At 40.0% G+C, this 20870-nt stretch overlaps 1 protein-coding gene across 1 annotated transcript in view; it reads left to right on the top strand.

Moving 5' to 3' along the window:
- LOC126213122 (uncharacterized) overlaps positions 1–20870 on the top strand; it is a 78507-nt gene that overhangs the window by 47850 nt on the left and 9787 nt on the right. Inside the window, exons 5-6 of the mRNA XM_049940731.1 lie at positions 8602–8694; positions 9727–9819. Of these exons, the coding sequence (XP_049796688.1) occupies positions 8602–8694; positions 9727–9819 (186 nt within the window). The remainder of the gene's footprint in view (positions 1–8601; positions 8695–9726; positions 9820–20870) is intronic.

The following is a 20870-nucleotide window of genomic DNA, read 5'->3' on the forward strand; positions in this document are numbered from 1 at the left end:
CAGACACTTTCCCAGCGTCGACGATGAGGTCACCCATATTACCGACGTTATTCTTACGGCTGCGGAACATTCAATACCACGCACCTCCGACGTGCCCCGGCGCCCCCCAGTTCCTTGGTGGAACGAGGCATGCCGTGATGCAATACGTGAGCGGCGACGTGCTCTTCGCATTTTCCGCCACCATCCTACTTTGGCCAACTGTATCCGCTATAAGCAGCTCCGTGCGTGATGCCGTCGCGTCATCCGCGATAGCAAGAAGGCCAGCTGGAAATTCTTTATTAGCTCCTTTAACACCTTCACTCCCTCCTCGGACGTTTGGAGCCGGCTTCGACGGTTCTCAGGCGCGCCTAGTTTCTCCCCGGTCTCTGGGCTCACTATCGCGCATCATACATTAGTGGACCCCGTCGCAATTTCTAACTCGTTGGGTCAGCACTTTGCTGAGATTTCGAGCTCTTCCAATTACCCGCCAGCGTTTCTCCCGAAGAAACGTGCAGCGGAAGTGCGGCCTTTTGCTTTCTCCTCTCAAAATCGCGAAAGCTATAATACTGTTTTCTCTATGCGGGAACTCCAACATGCACTCTCTTCTTCTCGCTACTCCGCCCCAGGACCGGATGGTATCCACGTCCTAATGTTGCAGCATTTATCAACCCATAGTCTGCACTACCTCCTTCGCCTTTACAATCGAATTTGGACCGACAGTACTTTTCCCAGACGCTGGCGGGAAGCTATCGTCGTTCCCATTCCGAAACCTGGAAAGGACAAACATCTCCCCTCTAGCTATCGCCCCATTTCTCTCTCGAGTAGTGTTTGTAAGGTTTTGGAGCGTATGGTGAATTACCGTCTAGCGTGGTGGCTGGAATCCCGCAGTCTTTTAACGCCTGCCCAATGCGGATTCCGAAAGCATCGTTCTGCCGCTGACCATCTTGTTGCTCTCTCCACTTATATCATGAACAATTTTCTCCGGAAACGCCAAACAGTAGCAATATTTTTTGATCTGGAGAGAGCATACGATACTTGTTGGAGGACAGGCATCCTCCGCACACTGTTCTCTTGGGGCTTTCGAGGGCGGTTGCCCCTTTTTCTTCGCGAATTTATGGCAGAGCGCTCATTTAGGGTGCGGGTGAACACTACTCTCTCCCGTACTTTCTCCCAAGAAAACGGTGTACCCCAGGGCTCCGTGCTGAGTGTTGTACTGTTTGCCATTGCCATCAATGCAATTATGGATTGTCTCCTTCCTGATGTCTCGGGCTCCCTCTTTGTGGACGATTTTGCGATCTACTACAGCTCTCAACGGACCAGCCTTCTTGAACGACGTCTTCAAGGATGTCTCGATCGCCTCCACTCTTGGAGCATCGAAACCGGCGTCCGTTTTTCTCCCAGTAAGACCGTTTGTGTAAATTTTTGGCGACATAAGGAGTTTCTTCCGCCCTCGTTACATCTCGGACCTGTCAACCTTCCGTTTTCAGACGTCGCTAAATTCTTGGGTCTTATGTTTGACAGAAAACTGTGCTGGTCCTCCCACGTTTCCTATCTTTCGGCTCGCTGTCTGCGATCGCTTAACATCCTCCGTGTCCTGAATGGTACCTCCTGGGGAGCGGACCGAGTGGTCCTTCTCCGCCTCTATCGCGCCTTAGTGCGATCGAAATTGGATTATGGAAGCATAGTGTACTCCTCTGCTCGGCCGTCTATTCTTCGGCGTCTCGACTCTATCCACCACCGTGGATTACGTTTAGCGTCTGGAGCTTTTTACACTAGCCCTGTGGAAAGCCTTTATGCTGAGACTGCTGAACCTCCGCTGTCCAATCGGCGAGCAGTCCTCCTGAGTCGTTATGCTAGCCATCTGTCTTCCATGCCTGCTAATCCAGCCCATGACCTTTTTTTCGACGCCTCCTTTGATGTAGGGTATGCAGGCCGTTCCTCCTCCCTACTACCCCCGGGAGTCCGCTTCCGTCAACTGCTCCATTCTCTTTCCTTCCGCTTTCCTAAAACATTCTTGACAACTTGGGGTACAGCACCGCCTTGGCTCCGTCCCCGGATCTGCCTGCTCCGTGACCTTTGTCGATTTCCCAAGGATGGTACCCCTACACTTGTTTATCGTCGGGCATTTGCTGCTCTCTGTGCACAAATGACGGACGCCACATTTATTTACACCGACGGCTCGAAAACGTCGTTAGGTGTAGGGAGTGCCTATATTGTTGGCGACACCCCAAATCAATTTCGGCTTCCCGACCAGTGTTCGGTGTATACTGCGGAGCTTTACGCTGTTCTCCAGGCTGTCCACTACATCCGCCGCCATCCACGGATACAGTACGTACTCTGCTCAGATTCTCTCAGCTCTCTCCTCAGTCTGCAAGCTCTTTATCCTGTGCACCCTCTGGTCCACCGGATTCAGGACTGTCTGCGCTTGCTCCACCTGGGGGGCGTCTCAGTGGCGTTCCTCTGGCTCCCGGGACACGCTGGTATCTGTGGGAATGAGGCGGCCGATATAGCGGCCAAGGCTGCAGTCTCTCTACCTCGGCCAGCTATTCAGTCGCTTCCCTTCACCGATCTACGGAGCGGTTTATGTCGCAAAGTTGCTCATTTATGGCATGCGCATTGGTCAACACTTCCCCGTAATAAATTGCGGGAAGTGAAAGCCCTTCCTTGCGCTTGGACCTCTTCCTCCCGAACGCGTCGTCGGGAGGAGGTAATTTTAGCTAGACTCCGGATAGGGCACTGTCTTTTTAGCCATCAACATCTTTTAAGCGGCGATCCTCCCCCACTCTGTCCCCACTGCTCTCAGCTGTGGACGGTAAGACACCTTTTAATTGAATGCCCCTATTTTAATCCGTTACGCTCCCGTCGACAGCTATCGCCTGATCTATCGTCGATTTTAGCAGATGACACGCGCTCAGCCGACCGCGTTCTCCAGTTTATTTGTGACAGTGAAATGACGTCAGTCATTTGAAGTTTTATCGGGGACCATCAATCCCTCTCTGTAGTGGACTTTTAAGCTTTGTTCTGCTTTTAGTGTCTCCAATTTTTTGAGTTTCGTTCCCATTTTTGCTGTTTTCCATTTTCAGTTTTTATTATTTCCTCAGTCACGGACCGGGCGCTAATGACCATAGCAGTTTTGCGCCCTAAAACCACAAAAAAAAAAAAAAAAAAAACGTCAGACCAGGTGATACACCAGTATGGTGATGACGGATACATGCTTCCAATGTGCGTTCACTGCGATGTCGCCAAACACAGATGCGACCATCATGATGCTGTAAACAGAACGTGGGTTCATCCGAAAAACATTGTTTTGCCATTCGTGCACCCAGGTTCGTCGTTGAGTACACCATCGCAGGCACTCCTGTTTGTGATGCAGCATCAAGGGTAACTGCAGCCATGGTATCCGAGCTGATAGTCCATGCTGCTGCAAACGTCGTCGAACTGTTCGTGCAGATGGTTGTCATCTTGCAAACGTCCCGATCTGTTGACTCAGGGATCGAGACGTGGCTGCACGATCTGTTACAGCCATGCAGATAAGATGCGTGTTATTGAACCCACTGATTCCATATTCTGCTAAGTCATTGGATCTTGACCAACGCGAGCAGCAATGTCGCGATACGATAAACCGCAATCACGATAGGCTACAATCCAACCTGTGTCAAAGTCAGAAACGTGATGGTACGCATTTCTCCTCTGTACACGAGGCATCACAACAACGTTTCACCAGGTAACACTGGTCAGCTGCTGTTTGTGTATGAGAAATCGGTTGGAAACTTTCCTCATGTCAGCACACTGTAGGTGTCGCCACTGGCTCCAACCTTGTGTGAATGCTCTGAAAAACTAATAATTTGCATATGACAGCATCTTCTTCCTGTCGGTTAAATTTCACATCTGTAGCACGTGATCTTCGTGGTGTAGCAATTTTAATGGCCAGTAGTGTATATCCTAATAATTGCCAATATCCTTGGGATTAAATGAATCTGTCAATGAACTTTGTTGTGGAAGTTTTGATGAAGTGTTGGACTCTGCCTTTACATCTGGTGGCATTCTTGCAGCTGAATGGTGACCGGAGTCGTCAGATGTTTCTACTTTTTTCCTTATTACATAACGCTCCATTTTATTATATTGTTACGGTGTAGGTAAATCAGATGCCAATTATTCTTGAATAAATACCTTATTCACACTGAAAAATACAACACTGGTACACTTAGCAGTAAAACACACTGAGCCATCCTCCCCATATTTCTAATATCACTTAGCACAATACTGACTAAAGTCTGTGGTAATATCCGATAATGCAGTTGTTCACTTATTATCACTTCCAAGTTATCGCGGAGATTGTAGCATTCGAACTGATTACCTGTCAGCGACTCTGCTTCCCTTATGTTTGTGGCTCAGTTGTCGTCAGAACATTCGCTCCAGAATATCAAATGCACTCTGCCATTTGTAAGTCTCACAGGTGATGTTTCCCCTCGAGGTAGGTTTTCAACAGATGATGGCATTGGCAGCTACAGCAGGGTTAAGATGAACGACAAAATTAGTAAATTGAGGGCAAGGCTCTCGCACTCCCACAAAAAAGCAAAAGCTAAATAGAGATGGAGAAAAGCTTACAATATTGGTTTCCACACAGAAAGATACAGTAAAAGAAAATTATTAACCCAAATATGTTTATGCACATGCTAATACTGCTACTGCAGAAGTGCTCTATTTGTTTTGCACACATTGTACCACTCAATTAGCTTTTTACAGCAAATGCCATGAGAATCTGAGTTCAGTGGCCCAAAAAATAAATTTGTTATGCCACTGCTTTTGTAGGGATAAACTTGTGATACTGGATGTGGTGGATGCAGGTAGGAGATTTCAGAAAAATCATGAAAGAACAAATGTGGATGTAACAAGAGGGAAATGGCTGTAAAATTAACTTTGGTGGCGTGTATAGATGTTCAGTGACAACTGTAATTGTACCAAAAGTTTGACTGCATCATTACACCATTTGACTAGGGAAAGTGGTGGAGAGTAAACCAGCTGTGAATTTGTAGTCCAGTGCAGATAAACAAGTAGTCATAGCTTTTTACATCAGAAGTTATTCCTTAGTCCTGTTCATTATAGTGAAAAATTTGTTTTTAGTTTTGTGTTACTAGGACAACAACCATGGGTGTCCAGATGGCATATACGTGAGTTGTTTTTTGTGACTTCTGAAGGATTGCTAAGGGTGCAAGCAAAACGATTATATTTATTTTTATTTGTGGAGATGTAGGACAAATTCACAATCACATTCAAATGTAAAATAATTAAATTTGTAAGTTACATAGCATCCATAATTAATTACATAATGACTGTGACAGTGACACTGGAGAGAAGCAGAAAGTCCTCATGATATCTACATGTTTTATATTTTGTACAATAATGATAGGGCATTGTTTTTCAGAATGAAGGAACTTTTATTTAAGGAAACAAGTGGACTTCTTGGCTTCACCTTTTACTGTGTGCCACCTGGAGCTGTATAAAGCTCAATTCATTGAGTGGGAATTCATCAGTGTCCTTGCCCTCTACCCTGGTACAGCCCCAGGGCCCGGTCACATCGACAACCAAATGATCAAGCACCTATCAGTGGATTGTCAGCATCATACCCTTGCCATCTGTAACTTCATCTGGACCAAGGGCTAGTTCCAATCACAACAATTAGAAAGCATCATTGTCACAGTGCTGGAACTGGGTAAGCACCTTTAGAGATGAGCAGTTATCGCCCATTAAGTTCCACCAATGTTCTCTGTATATTGCTTGAATGCACAGTGAGCTGACAGCTGTGTGGCTCCTTCAGTCTCGTGGTCTTCTGGCTGCATCACAGTGTGGTTTTTGGCAAAGCTGTTTCACTACTAATAATGTGGTTTGCCTACAGTCTGCCAGCCAGTCAGCTTTTGCCCAGTGTCAATGCATTGTAGCAGTCTTCAACGACCTGCAAAAGCTGTATGACACCAGCAGGTGACACCATATCCTTGATACCTCACGCGAATAGGGTCTTTGGGATCCACTCCCAGTTTTTATATAGAATTTCGTGTCACAGTGTATATTCTAGGTTCTAGTTGGTGCTTCCACAACACTCCCCATATCCAAGAGAATGGAGTCCTACAGGGCTCTGTACTGCATGTCCTTGTGCTTCTACAAGCCATCAATAGCCACCTCTAGCTGTGAGGTCATCAGTATCACCCTCCCTGTATGCTGACTACTTCTGCCTCTTACTATTGCTCCTCTAGTGTGGGTGTCACTGACTGTAGACTACAAGGCACCATTCAAAAGAAACGATCACGGGCATTCATCCATGGCTTTTGGTTTTCAGCTGCCAAAACTCATGTCATGGTTTTCTGTCAACATCGTATGGTTCATCTACAACCAGAACTTTATCTTGATTACAAACTACTCAGTGTGGCAGGAACTTACTGTTTTAGGACTGGTCTTTGTTTCTTAATTGACATGAATTTGCAGTCTTTTGCAGTGAAAGTGCTTGCTGCACCTCAGTACACTTGGTCGCCTGAGTAACACCAACAGGGGTGCAGAGTGCACTACCCTTCTGCAGCTTTACAAAGCCATGATCAAACTGTGTCTTGGTTATGGGAGTCTGGCATATGGTTCGGCATCGCCCTCAGCATTGCGGATACTGGATCAGATACACCACTCTGGGGTTTGATTTGCAACAGGAGCCTTTTGAGCTAGTCCTATGGACAGATTACTCATGGAGGCTGGGGTCCAATCATTGTGTACCAGGTGCCAACAACAGCTTCTCAGTTGAGCTACCTATGTTTGCAACTCTCCTAAGCATCCAAACTATTGTTCCTCTTTCCATACATGGAAACCTATCTCCCACAATGGTGGCCCAGATCTGGGATTATGATTGCAGTCCACACCCTGTCCCTCCCCACTGAATTCCAGTTATTTCTTCCTCCATCTCTCCTCTGGGCCCACTCATGTACACCTCTGTGAGGAACCCCTTGGTCACAGCTTTGTCTTGACTCATCATGAGGTCCGAAAGACACGGTCCCTCCTGAGGCCTTCTGCCACCAATTTTTCTCCATTTATGGTACATACCGGGCTTCAGCAGTAGTCTATACAGATTGCTTGATGGTTGCTGATCACATGGGCTTTGCTTACACTGTCATGGGTCATACTGAACTGCCTTCCTTGCCAGAAGCTGTAGTGTTATTAGCCATCTCTCATGCTCTTGAGCATATCCTTCCCTCCAGTGGTGGGTCCTTCATCTGCCACAACCTCTTGACCAGTTTAGAAGCTCTTACCCAGTATTACCCTCAGCATCCCATGGTTATTGCTAATCAGTAATCCCAGTATTCTCTTAAGGAAGGTGGATGCTCAGTGACGATTGTTGGGATCCCTGGGAATGAACATTGCTGGTAGCTAGGCCAAACTGACTACCAGTAAACCAGCTCTGGTGATCAGTATTCTGGAAACAGACCTCTGATTGGTATTACACCATCAAGTTTTAGGAACCTGAAATATGGAATGGATCACTCTAACTTCAAACTACCAGTGATAAGGAAGACTACGAATCCTTGTAGGTCCTTTCGTGCAGGCCTCTCAGAAGTATTCTACTGTCCTTTGCCAGCTCCACATCAGCCATACCTGACTGACTTGTGGTCATCTCTTCCAGTGGGAGGACACATCCCACTGTCGTCATTCCCATTCAACAGTAGTCTACATTTTGCTGTACTCTCCATCCTTGCTATTGAGACCCATAGACAGGTTGGCAGAACACTGTTGCCTCCTCTGCACAGACCAGGCTGTGGCTGTCTGGGCTTGCTTGCCTGTCTTCCATCCTCTGTGTTCATTTTTTCTTTTGTCCCTTATATCGGTTTCACTGACCTCTCATAGACATTGGGCTTTCTTCCTCTGAATTGTGTGTGGTAGGGTCTCTCTCTCTACAGTTGTGTAGATCCACCTGCCTGTTTGAGGAAGGACAGTTGACCTAGTAGTTTGGTGCCTTTAATCATTCAGTCAGCCAACCACCTCTGTCCATCTGCTACCCCTCTCTGTCCATCTGTTTCTGCCACCTCTCTCTCTCTCTCTCTCTCTCTCTATCTCTCTCTCTCTCTCTCTCTCTCTCTCTCTCTGTCTGTTCTTCCGTTCCTCTCTCCACATCATCCTGCCCACCTCCATGGGAGGTTGCTGGTTCTTACCTTCTCAGTATTTTAGTCTAGATAGTAAGTAATACATGTACCTGGTTGTAGTCGAACCAGTGGTTTAGGAGGTGATGTAAAACACATCCACTTTTGTAGTATGTGTGGTTGCTGTGTATGCTGGTAGCTGCTTGGTATGTAAGAAATAATTTTGATCGATATTTCGGGGTCAATCACTTACTGTTGTGCCTGTCTTCAAGAATAAACAAAGATTCGGTTTCAAATATTTGAAATGTGGCACCACATTTTCTTGCTGCCTATTTCAAATTGTTGAATATATGTGATTATTAGTGTTACGGCCATGACAGTTTCTACACAAGATCTGTTTGAATGTTTCTCTCTCTCTCTCTCTCTCTCCTGTTTTCCTGCTCCTCTAAGAGAGAGCCATTTGGAACAAGACACAGAAGCCTTGATCACTTAACTTTCTTGCTTTTTTCAGTTTCTTGAAGACCCATTAAAGACTGAAGGACCTAGTGTTTCGGTAAAGCAAGATCCCGAACTGAAACAACATGCTGATGGATCAGAGCATAATGTAAGTTTTCACACAAGCACTTTATTGTGTAGGAAGTGTAGTAAGAATGTCATGACACAAATATGGGGCATTCAAGCTAAACTATCATGGATGGTGTGCAATTGTAACCTATGATACCAGCTATTTTCAAGAATGTTTGTAGTCTTCCAGTTGACTCTAGTTAGATGTGTTATTTCATGTTTATCACCAATAGTATTTTAACAGAACTTGTAACAAGCATATTTTTACGAACCATTACCCTTGTATTAATTTTTTATTATGATTGTATGCAATGAATGCATTAAGTAAATGATTGGTATCAACAGAGCAAGGAAGACTTCATCTTGGAAGACACTTAATCTCGTTACATGTCTCTGTGTCACAGTGCTGTAACAGAAGATCTGGAACTATATGTGTTGGGGTATAGTTTAGAGTTCCCAGTCACTATTTACTGTAATATTTACATTATTACTGAAATCCTGCAGTGGCTGTGTGTAATTCCTTCTGATTTCCCTCCAGTACACATGACATAAATGTGCATGGTTTCCCAAAGAGTAGGCACTGAAAATATTTGGTGAAGAGCAAGAAGCTGTGTAAATAGCATTAAATTTTGTTAATTTTGATGATGATGATGTAGAGAATGCCATAATCATTTGATTAAAGACTGAAAAGCCCTCTTATTTTTTGCTTTACAGCTGGAAGATTATTGGGGTTTCTCTATTATCTGAGTTTAATTTTGAAATGTTGCCACACACTCATATATCAAGTTTGCATATGGGAGTATGACCACCCGATTGAGCAGGCCACAGTGCCACTGAAATCAGAATGGATTATGTGATAGGAATAGAAAGTGAAAGTATACCAAATAAATACTACACAATGGCTGATAGCAAAATCAGAGACATTAGAACTGTTTTGGATGAATTGTGACACTCACTCTTTCCAGTTGATTAGAATCTCTGCAGAGTTGGATGATATTCATAAGAAAGTAATATTGAGAACTGTGTTAGAAGTTAGCAAGCAGTTATAATTGAGCATTTTTTTTTCATGCAGTCTGTTAAAGATCCATTTGGAATATCTTGGTCCACTGATTTTATCAAGGAGGATCCTGAATTGAATTTGGAAATTAATGTCACTGAGGATATTGTAAGTATTCACATCTCTAATGTATTGCATGTAGTCAAGTAATGAGTCTTTTGTTAATTGTGTAGAGTAAATGATGTATTACAGTGGAATTAGCACAGATTGTCAGTTTTCTGGAACTTTTTGCTGTTCGTAATTGTAGAGTATTTTTTTACTCCGGAACTTGACTTTCATATCATCTGTTATGTGCTGACTGTTGTAAACAGAAGTGGAAGGGGACTGGTTGCTGGTATAATCCTGTTTTCTGTAGCCCTTGTTGATATCAACTATATTGTATAATGGCTGTGTGTGATGGATAAACCTAATTCACATTTATATTAAGTGTAAGTTCTAATAGTGTAGGTCATTTTGCTGTTCTTATCTTCTGTGTGAATAATAGTTATTCTTGATTTTGTCATAAAAATTTTTTTGGTTTTGATAAAATTTGTATGTTGTAGATCAGCCCTGATACTTAGGCCACAACCTGTACATATTGTGGCAGCTTCTGTGGTGCCTGTTGTATTAGTTACAAATTTTTCAGTTATAGAAAAACCCTGTGTATGGCTTTTGGTGAATGATCGTTCACAGGTGAAGCCAACCTCAACATTTGAGTCCTGGCAGATCTAAAGAAGAAAGATTATTTGTTTAAATATGCTTTATGACCTTGCTAAGGGAAAGAGATGCTCACATTGATAAACATGTCACAGAAATAAAATTAGAGAAAGACTATACAAGCTTACAGGTCAAGGAACCAAACTATCATGCTACTGACAGCTCACAGTATGTAAAGGAGTGTAGGTGATTCACAGCTAACAGACCAAGACTTCAGGTCACAGAGACTCCTATTATGCCATTTTGAACAAATTAAAGGGATGCATTGGCATCAAAAGTAGACAGGACAATAAGTGGAACACCAGTAGTGTTGTTCCACAAGAAGGGTTTTACAGAAATAACACCATGCATAGTAGTCAGGGATGTGCAAATCAGAAGATTGGCCAAAACAATGAACTGTAGGGTGTCCTAAGGCATAGCTGTAGTTGTCAAAGTGGCTGGCTTGTAGTTGGTAACCAGTTACCATGAAAATGCAAAAGGCAGTACTGGCCTTCATATGCAACCCAAGAGATCACAGGTCGTACAGGATGCCTCCATAGCACCTGGGCCAGAGGTGCAGAGATAGTGCCCACTGCATGGAGTGCTGCTGTCAATGCAAGTGTGGAGAATAGTGTGTTGCTGGTTGTGTGGCCTGGAAAACCATGTCATGTGGTTGGCACTGAAATCACTGATGTGTACCCCACTTGTTACTTTGAAATTACGTATGAAATAGTGGTAGTCACCTGAGCAAATCATACATACAAACTAATCTATTAGTAATTCCCATAATTAGCAGTGTTAGATTAGCATTAGTTACACTTCAGAGGTAAATTCCTGTGGGAGAAGGCTACATCAGATTCGGTGGGTAGCCACTTAGGTGTCAATGGGTTGTTGCATTGGCAATCACCCATTCTTATGCCAGTTCATAAGAACAGGATCAAAGATCAGATCAGTGACATTGCAACTCATAGTATTAACTCTCTACTTAAAATAGGAAAACTAAAGATTTGATGGATGACTTAGAGAAGCAGAAAATTTTAGAAACAGGACTCCAGGAAATATGAAATACTACAGAAGAACCATTCAAATCACAAGGCTACTGAATTTACAATGGTAAACCTGGAATAAGGTTTATGAAAGAATGTCCCCAATTTGGAACTGGGTTTATAGTCAATGTGAAAATTATAGATTTGATTATTGATTTTCAAGCCACCTCCCCTAGAATTGCAACTTTGAGTTTAAAAATATGTAACAAAATTTATATCATCGTTAATGCCCATACCCCTACTAATGAAAAGAATTTTCTAACAAAGACCAGGAACGAAGTGGAAAAGTTTTGGTATCTCCTTGACCAAGCAATAAACCATGTAAGTATTAACATTGTTGAGATCCTGTTAGGGAACTTCAATACTCAACTCAGAAGAGAAAAGAAATACTGGGATATTATTGGGAAATAGGCTCCACATAAACAAATTAGAATGGTCAAAGACTTCCTGAAATCTGTAGGGAACACAAACTGATCTCAAAGTACACATACTTCAAAAGGAGGCCAAACAAATGTAAAACTTGGAAACATCCTGATTGGAGAAAAGGAGAATGGCTGCTGGATCATGTATTTATGGACAAATTCTTCCACAGAAAAATCTACGATGTTAAAATGCTCGGGCAACAAGAAGAAAATTTAGCCCCATTGAACCGACCTAATAGACATGTCTGGTGGAACTCAGAATATGACAAAATTCATAATGGAAGACATTGTGCATGGTTAAAATTTCAAACACACAAAACAGAAGAAGATGAAACCAACCTCAAAAATATCAAGCAAAAGTTCACACAAATTATCAGGCAAACCAAGAGACAATCACAGAAAGATCTAATCGACTCAATAGAAAAAATTACCATGAAACCAATTTCAGAGACTTTTACAAAATGTTTGGAAGACAATTACGAAAATTTGCCCCTGCCACATTAATGCTGAAAAGGGAAGATGGGAAAAAGCCACATAATGACAAGGTAAATGCTGAAATCATGGAAAAAGCATTTAGCAAATTTTTAAATTGTGAAGAACCCCAGGAACTTGTATCAATTAATACACACACACACACACATCAAGACTCCACCTGATCTCATGAATCCTCCAACAATTCAAGAGGTGGAAACAGCACTCAGAGATGAAAACTTATAAGACGTGCAGAGAAGACCATGTTTTTTGCAGATATGTGGACATATGCCAGTGATATAATTCAAACATCCTTACACATAGCCCTAACAAAAATCTGGATAACAGAAAAGTTTCCCAAACATTGGACCACAGTCATAATCCACCCATTCCACAAAAAAGGAGATAAAAGCAACCCAGGTAATTACAGAGGTATCTCTCTTAGACTGCACATAGATTTTCTGCACAGTCCTATACAAGAGGATTAAACAGCAAATAGAGGAAGAATTAGGTGAATACCAAGGATGCTTCAGACATTGGAGAAGCTGTGCAGAACAGATCATCAATTTAAAATTAGCCATATAATATTACAAGAAACAAAATGAACCTCTTGTAATAACCTCCATGGAATTTAAAAAAGCACATGACTGTATCCATAGATCTTCAATGTTAAAAATCTTAAGAAATTTTGGGCTCCATACAAAATTAATCAAATTGATAGAACTCACCTTAACCAACACTGTTTGATATGTCAAGTTCAGGGAGGAACTCTCTGAGCCATTCATCATAAAAGCAGGTTTAAGACAAGGAGATTGTTTGGCACTCTTGCTGTTGAACTGTGCTTTAGAATACATAATGATGAAATGGTACAACATTAACCCAAAGAACATCCAAATTGGAAGATCCAAAAACAACATAACTATAAATTGTCTAGGATTTGCTGATGACCTAGCTCTATTGTCCAACAGTATTCAGGAAACCAAACAAGAAATTCTCACTGCAGGAAATAGCACAGAATACTGGTCTTGAATTATCCTTTGAAAATCCAGTCATCATGTTAACTGACCCTACACTCATAAACAAAAATGGCATAGGAAACCAAGAAATCAAAATTGTAGATAAATTTGAATTACTGGGAGAAATCAAAACACATGAACTCCATGAAAAGCCAACATGGCATAACAGAATAAACAAATTGACTACAACACAATATATCACCAAGAACACCTACAACAAAAAGATCCTGTCAATAGCAACAAAATTAAAGCACTACAAAGCAGTCACTCAGCCCGAAATAACATACACAAGTGAAACCATCTTCAAAACCACTAACACGCAGAAATAGACAAAATACTCAAAATAGGGAGAAGAATCATCAGAATGTGCATCAACAACTCATACCAGAAAGATAGACACTGGAGAGTAGCTACAAATGAAACAGTCTACAAGGAAATAGAACTGGCAATGAGTACAATCAGGAAGAAAGAATTTAATTTTTTGGACATGTAATAAGAACACCAGAGAACAGAATCATCAGGAGGCCAATAGAAAAATTGTGGAATAGTAAGTGCAACATTAAGTGGATTACAGAAAGCAAGAAAGATATGGATGAGCTACAGATTACATTTCAAGACCTAAGAAACAAAACTGACAATCAGGAAACTCACAGACAAACAAACCAGACTGCAAATGAGAATCTACAGACAGACAATAGGAAGGGTGATTCCTGATGACAGAAGAATGAGACCTGAGAGAATGAACAAGTACTGGGCTGACAGGAAACTGAAAAATTCTTTGTAGAAAGTTGGCGAGAGTGGTCCAATGAAGGCCATAAAATGGAAATAATAATTTATTATTATTTCTTTCCTTTCTCAGACGTTATGTCTGGTAAAAAATGGAAATTGACGCGGACCTTGATCAAGCGTGACTTCCTTTTAACTGTATGGTATATGTTACATTGCATTTAGGAACTTTTGGGTTATTATTATTGAAACTCATCAAGACAAATTAAGGTTATAATACCTTACTGAAAGAAATTCTACCTGTATAAGCAATTCCTCAGGGTGTTTAAAATCATCAGATTTCACAAGGCTATAACTTTGTCATAAATAAAGGTACAGACTTGGGGTCAGTTTTGTACTTCTATAGATACCTGAGAAGCCTTTATTTACAAAGAAACGAAGATTTTCCCATTGTGAACAATTTATATGCGTGCACATACAACGTCAAGGTGCTTTTCACAGCTGTCTTTAGGATCAGATTCGTAATTTATTGATCACAAATATCGAAACTCTTTCGAACACATTTAAGCATCCAGGTGATAGACTTCATCCATGCATTTGTAATCATGTCAGTTTAGGAAACTCACTGCTGTTGCCATGTAGCATCATAGTTTAAAGTTGTTGGAAGAGGATGCACATAGGTGGAGCCTTTCAGAAACACCCACCAATAAAAAAGGTACCATACTGAGAGACGAAGCAAATTTCAAGGTCAGATCTGCAGCCCCTTATAGTTGATCAATCCCTCGGGCACCTTCTTGTTAAGAAGTGCTCCTTCGTGAAGGTATGCAATGGTACACCACCCATATGAAAAATTATGTTTTTGATCATTTTTTCATCTCTTCTGTTTTTGACCCTTTTGTGTGTTCCCTAATATTTTCCACTCCCATCGGTTTGTTACAGAATTCCCTAATCTTCAGATTCAGTTCAGTGTTAATCTCACTATACTGTTAATCACATTACATATGTTTAATAATAAATCATGATTACTACCAACAAACTTCCTGTCCTGTATTGCACAGCACATTACCCTTATTATTGTTACAGCTACCAGTTAGTCTTATCCCTCGAGGATTCATTTTGTACGTTTTCAAGCAATCAGAAATGACTTGCTGCTGGAAGAAGTAGACAGTTGGTCATACACTAAATGAAACACACTGCATAAAATTCCTTTGTGTCTGCTTGGATTTCAAATTGAAATGGGGTCAACAAATCAGTAAACTTGTCAAATAGTGTTCCGTAGTGACAGGTAGGTGCAAGATTCCCTAGGTCAATGAAGAGGTTTGGGCAAGGTGTTCACATCACATTCCTACTACAAGGTTGTATAGGATAAATCCTAGTGCCCTATAAGATTATCCTATAGGATAGGACTGAGTGAAAGCATGCTAGAAAGCATTCCTGCAAGTTGACACTCAGGAGGAACACTTAGAATTGCAAGACAGAGAGATATGAGCTTTTTGGTTAACTTGTTCTCATGCTGGTGCCTCCTTTCTATTATTCTCCTGGCTGTTTCTACTATGAATGTTTTGTTTTTTGTTGCTAAGCTAAGATTTAGTTCTTGTAAGTGTAATTCTTTTAACCCTAGTTTCCTCGAGTAAAGGGAGATCAAGGTTGTAATGTGATGCCAGTAAGTTTTCTCCACTTCTACTGCATATTTCAGTCATGCTGTAAAGTCAGCACAATATTTTACTAATTACATGGTTATGACCTTTACAAGAAGAGTTCTTGCTTCTGTGATTGATTTGACCATTCATCTGATAAAATCGATGGCTGGTCAAGTATACACTTCCTGACTGAGTGCCATGGATCTCATTTCAATGGTCACTTTTTCTCCCCAATGTTTTCAGCTACTGTTAAGAAATTGTCTTCATGACATGTTCACTGTTGGTCTTGGAGTTTATATATTGTCATTTGGAGATACCGAGTGGAACTATAGTCACTAGAAAGTGGAGTGCCAAGTTGAGAAATAGGAGCACTGTTGACATACTCATCTGCTTGGGTTCTATAGAGGGGTAACAGCAGTGGAGGCAGTCAGAAACATTTGTGCCCTGTTTGTGTTTAATGCCATTGGACAGAGCTTTGCAAGAAAATGTTTTTTTTTATTCTAATGAGACTTGTTTTGCTATTAGTGACTTACATTTGGGATTTGATTAAGATCATTTAAATGCATTAATTCACAGTGATCCATGTCATTGTACTGGAGAACTGGCAAATTCGATGAACTTTGATCATTTCATGAACTTCTGACATTTGCGTCCAATGGGGAAGACTCAAAAGTAGGGTGTATAGGTACCACAAATCACAAAAATCGATGTCCATCTGTGCTTGATTGTCATCAGTTGGCTTGTGAACAACACTAACCATTCCTGCCCTGTATCATTATGCTGATCAGAAATGGTTGCTTTGTGCTAAAATAACGAAAAAAAGAGAATGGTTGAGCCCAAACAAAGCAGCAACAAAAAGCATCCATGAAAGATAATGTTGTTCACCCAGAGTGATTTACTGTGAATTGCTTCCTCAAGGTGTAACCACTGATTACTGGTGAAATTTGTCAACAACTGAGATGTGTTGCAGATGCAGTACATGGACGACTAGGAAGACACTACTCCAGGATAAAGCCCGCCCGTAATATGCTACACTGACAAAAAAACAGTACACATGAGTTGGATTTTAAAATCATTTCACACCCACCTTATTCACCTGATCTAGCATTCGCAGATTTTCTCCTTTTCTGCTCTCTATTGAACAACCTTCAAGAAACTTCCTTTCCAGATTAAAATGCACACTGAACCTAGCTCAACGAGTTCTTCGCTTTAAAAACCATGTGACTTCTACAGTTACAGATACAAAAAGTCGCCCCAGCATTGGGAGACTGCTGTAAATAGTGAAGGAGAACATTTCATTGATTATTAAGGTCTCTCTTATTTGTATCTGTAGTGTCTATTAACTATTAAACTTACTGAAAAAATATTATGAACCATACAACAATCAAATACTTGCTGCAAATGGATGCATATGCATAACTTTTTTTTTTTTCATTTTACTGGTAAACTGTTTCCTTTCGTCTGTGTCTAACCAGTATGTACAATGTTCAAAATAATACTTGGTCAGTTGAGCCCAGTGTCTGTGTACAGATATTGCAAACACAGTTAGGTATTGTACATATCTTTCCGAATGCAGTTAACTCAGTGCATGTGTGCTAAGTGTTCAATGATGAATATTATTGTCTTGAGTTGTCAAGTTTATAAAGGATTTAATACTTTCTCAAAATAGTTCTGATCCCCAAGTGAGGTTGTGGCTGAGTAAATATCAGAAAATTGTTACTTTCTTGTCATAAAAGGATGTGGCTCTGTTGAGAGATGACTGTAATCTGTGCACCATTGATTCTTAGAACATTTTGAGTAGTAGTGTGTGGGTCAGCTCTGTTGTGACAGTCATCCAACATGAAAGCTAATTATTCGTGTTTTGACGTATTGGTGTGGACAATTTTAATGAACAACACAGATAGTACATTGATCTATTTTGTAGGTTATCAAAATATGAGCATGCTTCTGAAAGTAATTTTGTATGAAGAAAATACAATGAAGAATTTACAGAACCTGTAAAGTAGTTGATAAATTTTACATCATTGTAAAAATGACTGAACTACTAAATATCCACCAATTAATGTTGGAAATAATTTGAATTTTTTGTATGATCAGTAGGCCTGTTAGTTGCAGCGGATGGAGATACAATTATTTCTTAATGGAAAACAACAGTATACTTACTCATTAAAGGTCAGTTGAATAAAAAGTACAAATCAGCTGAGGATAGAGTGATTCCAAGTTTCCTCTTGGGCAATCACACATATGCAAAGTGAGTTTCATAAATTGTTATACTAACGTTTCCTTTTCTAAATGATTGACAATGTGTTCACACAATTGGTTGTGTGGAATTAAAGATAGCCCCTGAAAGAATTTTTTAGAATTATATTTAAATCAGAAATTGTTTGAATTGCACCCTTCCTTTAAAATACAAATACATACGGAATGGGTTAAATTAGGCATGCAATAAGTGTACATAAAACTTGAAATCTGAAAGATAAAAGTAAAAAACTAATTGCATTTCGGACGCAATAGATTTGGTACATGACTCATGCAAATAGCATAATTCTCAATGCAATTTTTTATACTCTAAGAAACTAAAACTATACATAAATTGTACAATTTTAAAACATGAGTTTTTCAATTTTTCATTATACTTCATTTTCTTAATGTTCAAATTTGTTCAGTTCTAACAAAAAGTGCTGTCACTTTGTACTTTGTGAATAAATTGTAGGCTTTGGAATGGGTTTGAAAAACATTACCATAGCTTCTGCATTTTCAGAGATGCCATAGAAATTGTTTTATACCTTTCTCATTTAAAATTTCTACAGTGACAAACAATCCAGGATTTATCAGATTAACATGCACATGCTTGCCAGCATCTGTTGCAATTGTGTCTTCAATTGCTGCATTTGATTCCCTGAAAGAATGATTTTGTTCTTATGAATACCCAGAACATCTTTGATAGGTTGCATCCACAATTATGAGAAGTTGTTTGATTTTTTTTCAAACTTAAAGCTTGTTTCGACAAGAATATTATGATACCTTAAGTTAGAAAATAATAATAGTTTTGAAAATGAGCAAAAGGTTTAACCTGAATGTAAGTTATGCTCACTCAGTTGTCCAGAAACCATCTTTCAGTATCATAAAACATGGTTTTTGCTTGAATCCGAGTTTGTGCACATTTATAAAAATCTGTAGCTCAGTCAGCATACCATTTCTGTGTTTCATCTGGTTCCACACTCCTCTCCTCATTGCACCACCAATAGCATCCATCACAAGTTCACCACGACATGCAGCAAAGAATAACAGTCCATTTCCGCTTTAAATACTTCTGAACACAAAGTGGATAATGTGTACTTGTTTTCCAATAGGGAAGTACAGCCATCTCAACAGATAGTCAACTTTTTTGAGACATGAGATGGTTTTCTTTACATCAGCTCTGATTTGTATGAGCACACGGCAACATGTGTTAGATCTCATTAGTGATGATGGCATGATGAAATGTTTCCACAACATCCAGGCAAAACCTGTGAAGCCTGAACCTGTTCATGTGATGAATGAGCAGTTTAACTTGTCTTCATTAATCAGAGAAACATTATCTACAAAGCTTGTCTGTAGATCTCCAGATTTGAGAGATCCATTTTGCACATGTCCCCAGTTCAGCAGATTGTGAATTTTTAAAGAAGGAGTGAAATATAACATTTGCTTATCAATTTCTGACACTGCATCACCAGTGGTACCATTACCTTCTGTATATTTTTGTTGCCTGTCAACATCAGTCCATTTTTTCCATTTTATTTTTTTGTCAGTCAGCGTCATTATTTAATTTGGAGTGAAATTTAGTAGTTACAGTTTTTATGCTTTATACATGAATTCACAGTACACATGAATTGACAGTAGTCTACATGTTCCAGTAACTCCTTACCTCATGATAAAATGCTCTTTTCTGTGTCATTTTTCAGTGCATTCACCAGATAATCAGAGTTGGCATGATACCTTCACACATACATTGAGGTGTGTTCAACACTAACAAAATGTGTAATGCATGAAAGTAATTTTTATTTGTACCATTTGAATGCCTGCCTAAATTTGTTTATAAGCTCCCTGAGCTGAAAATACTATTTAATGTTTTTGCAAAACTCTCTACATCTTACTCTCAGGATCTTTAAATAATTTAGTACCCATCTGTCAGGTGCTTGACCGATTGTCATCTCCGCCGTAAAAAAAAACAAACAAAAAAAACAAAAAAAAGCTGTTTGCTTCTCTTCTTCTGAAACCGTGTTATTCAATTTGTGTTGTTAATGTTTGGTTACTAGTTATGGAAGTTATTCCGCTGGAACAATTAATTTGTTTGTTACTGCATATTTCCATGTTGGGCTGTCTGGATGTAGCTATCTTTTCCTGCTTTTCTTAAAGTTTTGGGGGGATTAGTATTAACCTAAACAGGGTTCTGATGATGACACTCCAGTGACATGAGTCGTTTTGCATTTACTTTCTTTGTACAAACTCTTCACAACTCTTTCTTCCTCTTCCTTTATTTTAAATTGAGACATTTCCTAAGTTGCTGTCTTTCCTTTCTTCTGAAATCTTGTGATAATTTGTCTTTTTCTCTACATTGAACCAATTGTAATTGATTTGCTTACAGTTTTGGAATAATATATATATCTCCAATTTACTATCCATTATTAGCAGAAAGCTAGTATTAATAATGTGTAACAACGCACCAGCCTTCATATACAGATGTATTACTATGTAAAGTATTCAGCAAATGAAACTTTCATTGTTTCATCCACAAAATAATTCCCCCATAAAATCTTTGCTTTACAGCACCATTTTAAAAAAAATTGTTTAGGTTAAAGTTAACTAACAAAAAATGTAAACTTTGTTCGTGACCTACCATCTGTGTAGTAAGAATACTTGATGTTAAATTCTTCTTTGGATTTCACAACTAAATCAGCTTTTTTAGTTCCATATCTGGCATCAAACATGATGAATTTAAATTCCTTTAACACTGTAACAAAACAAAATGTATTTTGTAACATAATCTATGTAGTTCAAGTCAGTACACAGGAAGTGTCATACTAATCAGTACATTAGGTATGTATTTTGTATCACTGTAACTCTACTTCTAGCTTTCAAAAAAATAGATGTGGGAAATTACACTCCTGGAAATGGAAAAAA

Source organism: Schistocerca nitens, chromosome 11 (assembly GCF_023898315.1).
Source record: "Schistocerca nitens isolate TAMUIC-IGC-003100 chromosome 11, iqSchNite1.1, whole genome shotgun sequence".
Taxonomy (NCBI): Eukaryota; Metazoa; Arthropoda; class Insecta; order Orthoptera; family Acrididae; genus Schistocerca; species Schistocerca nitens.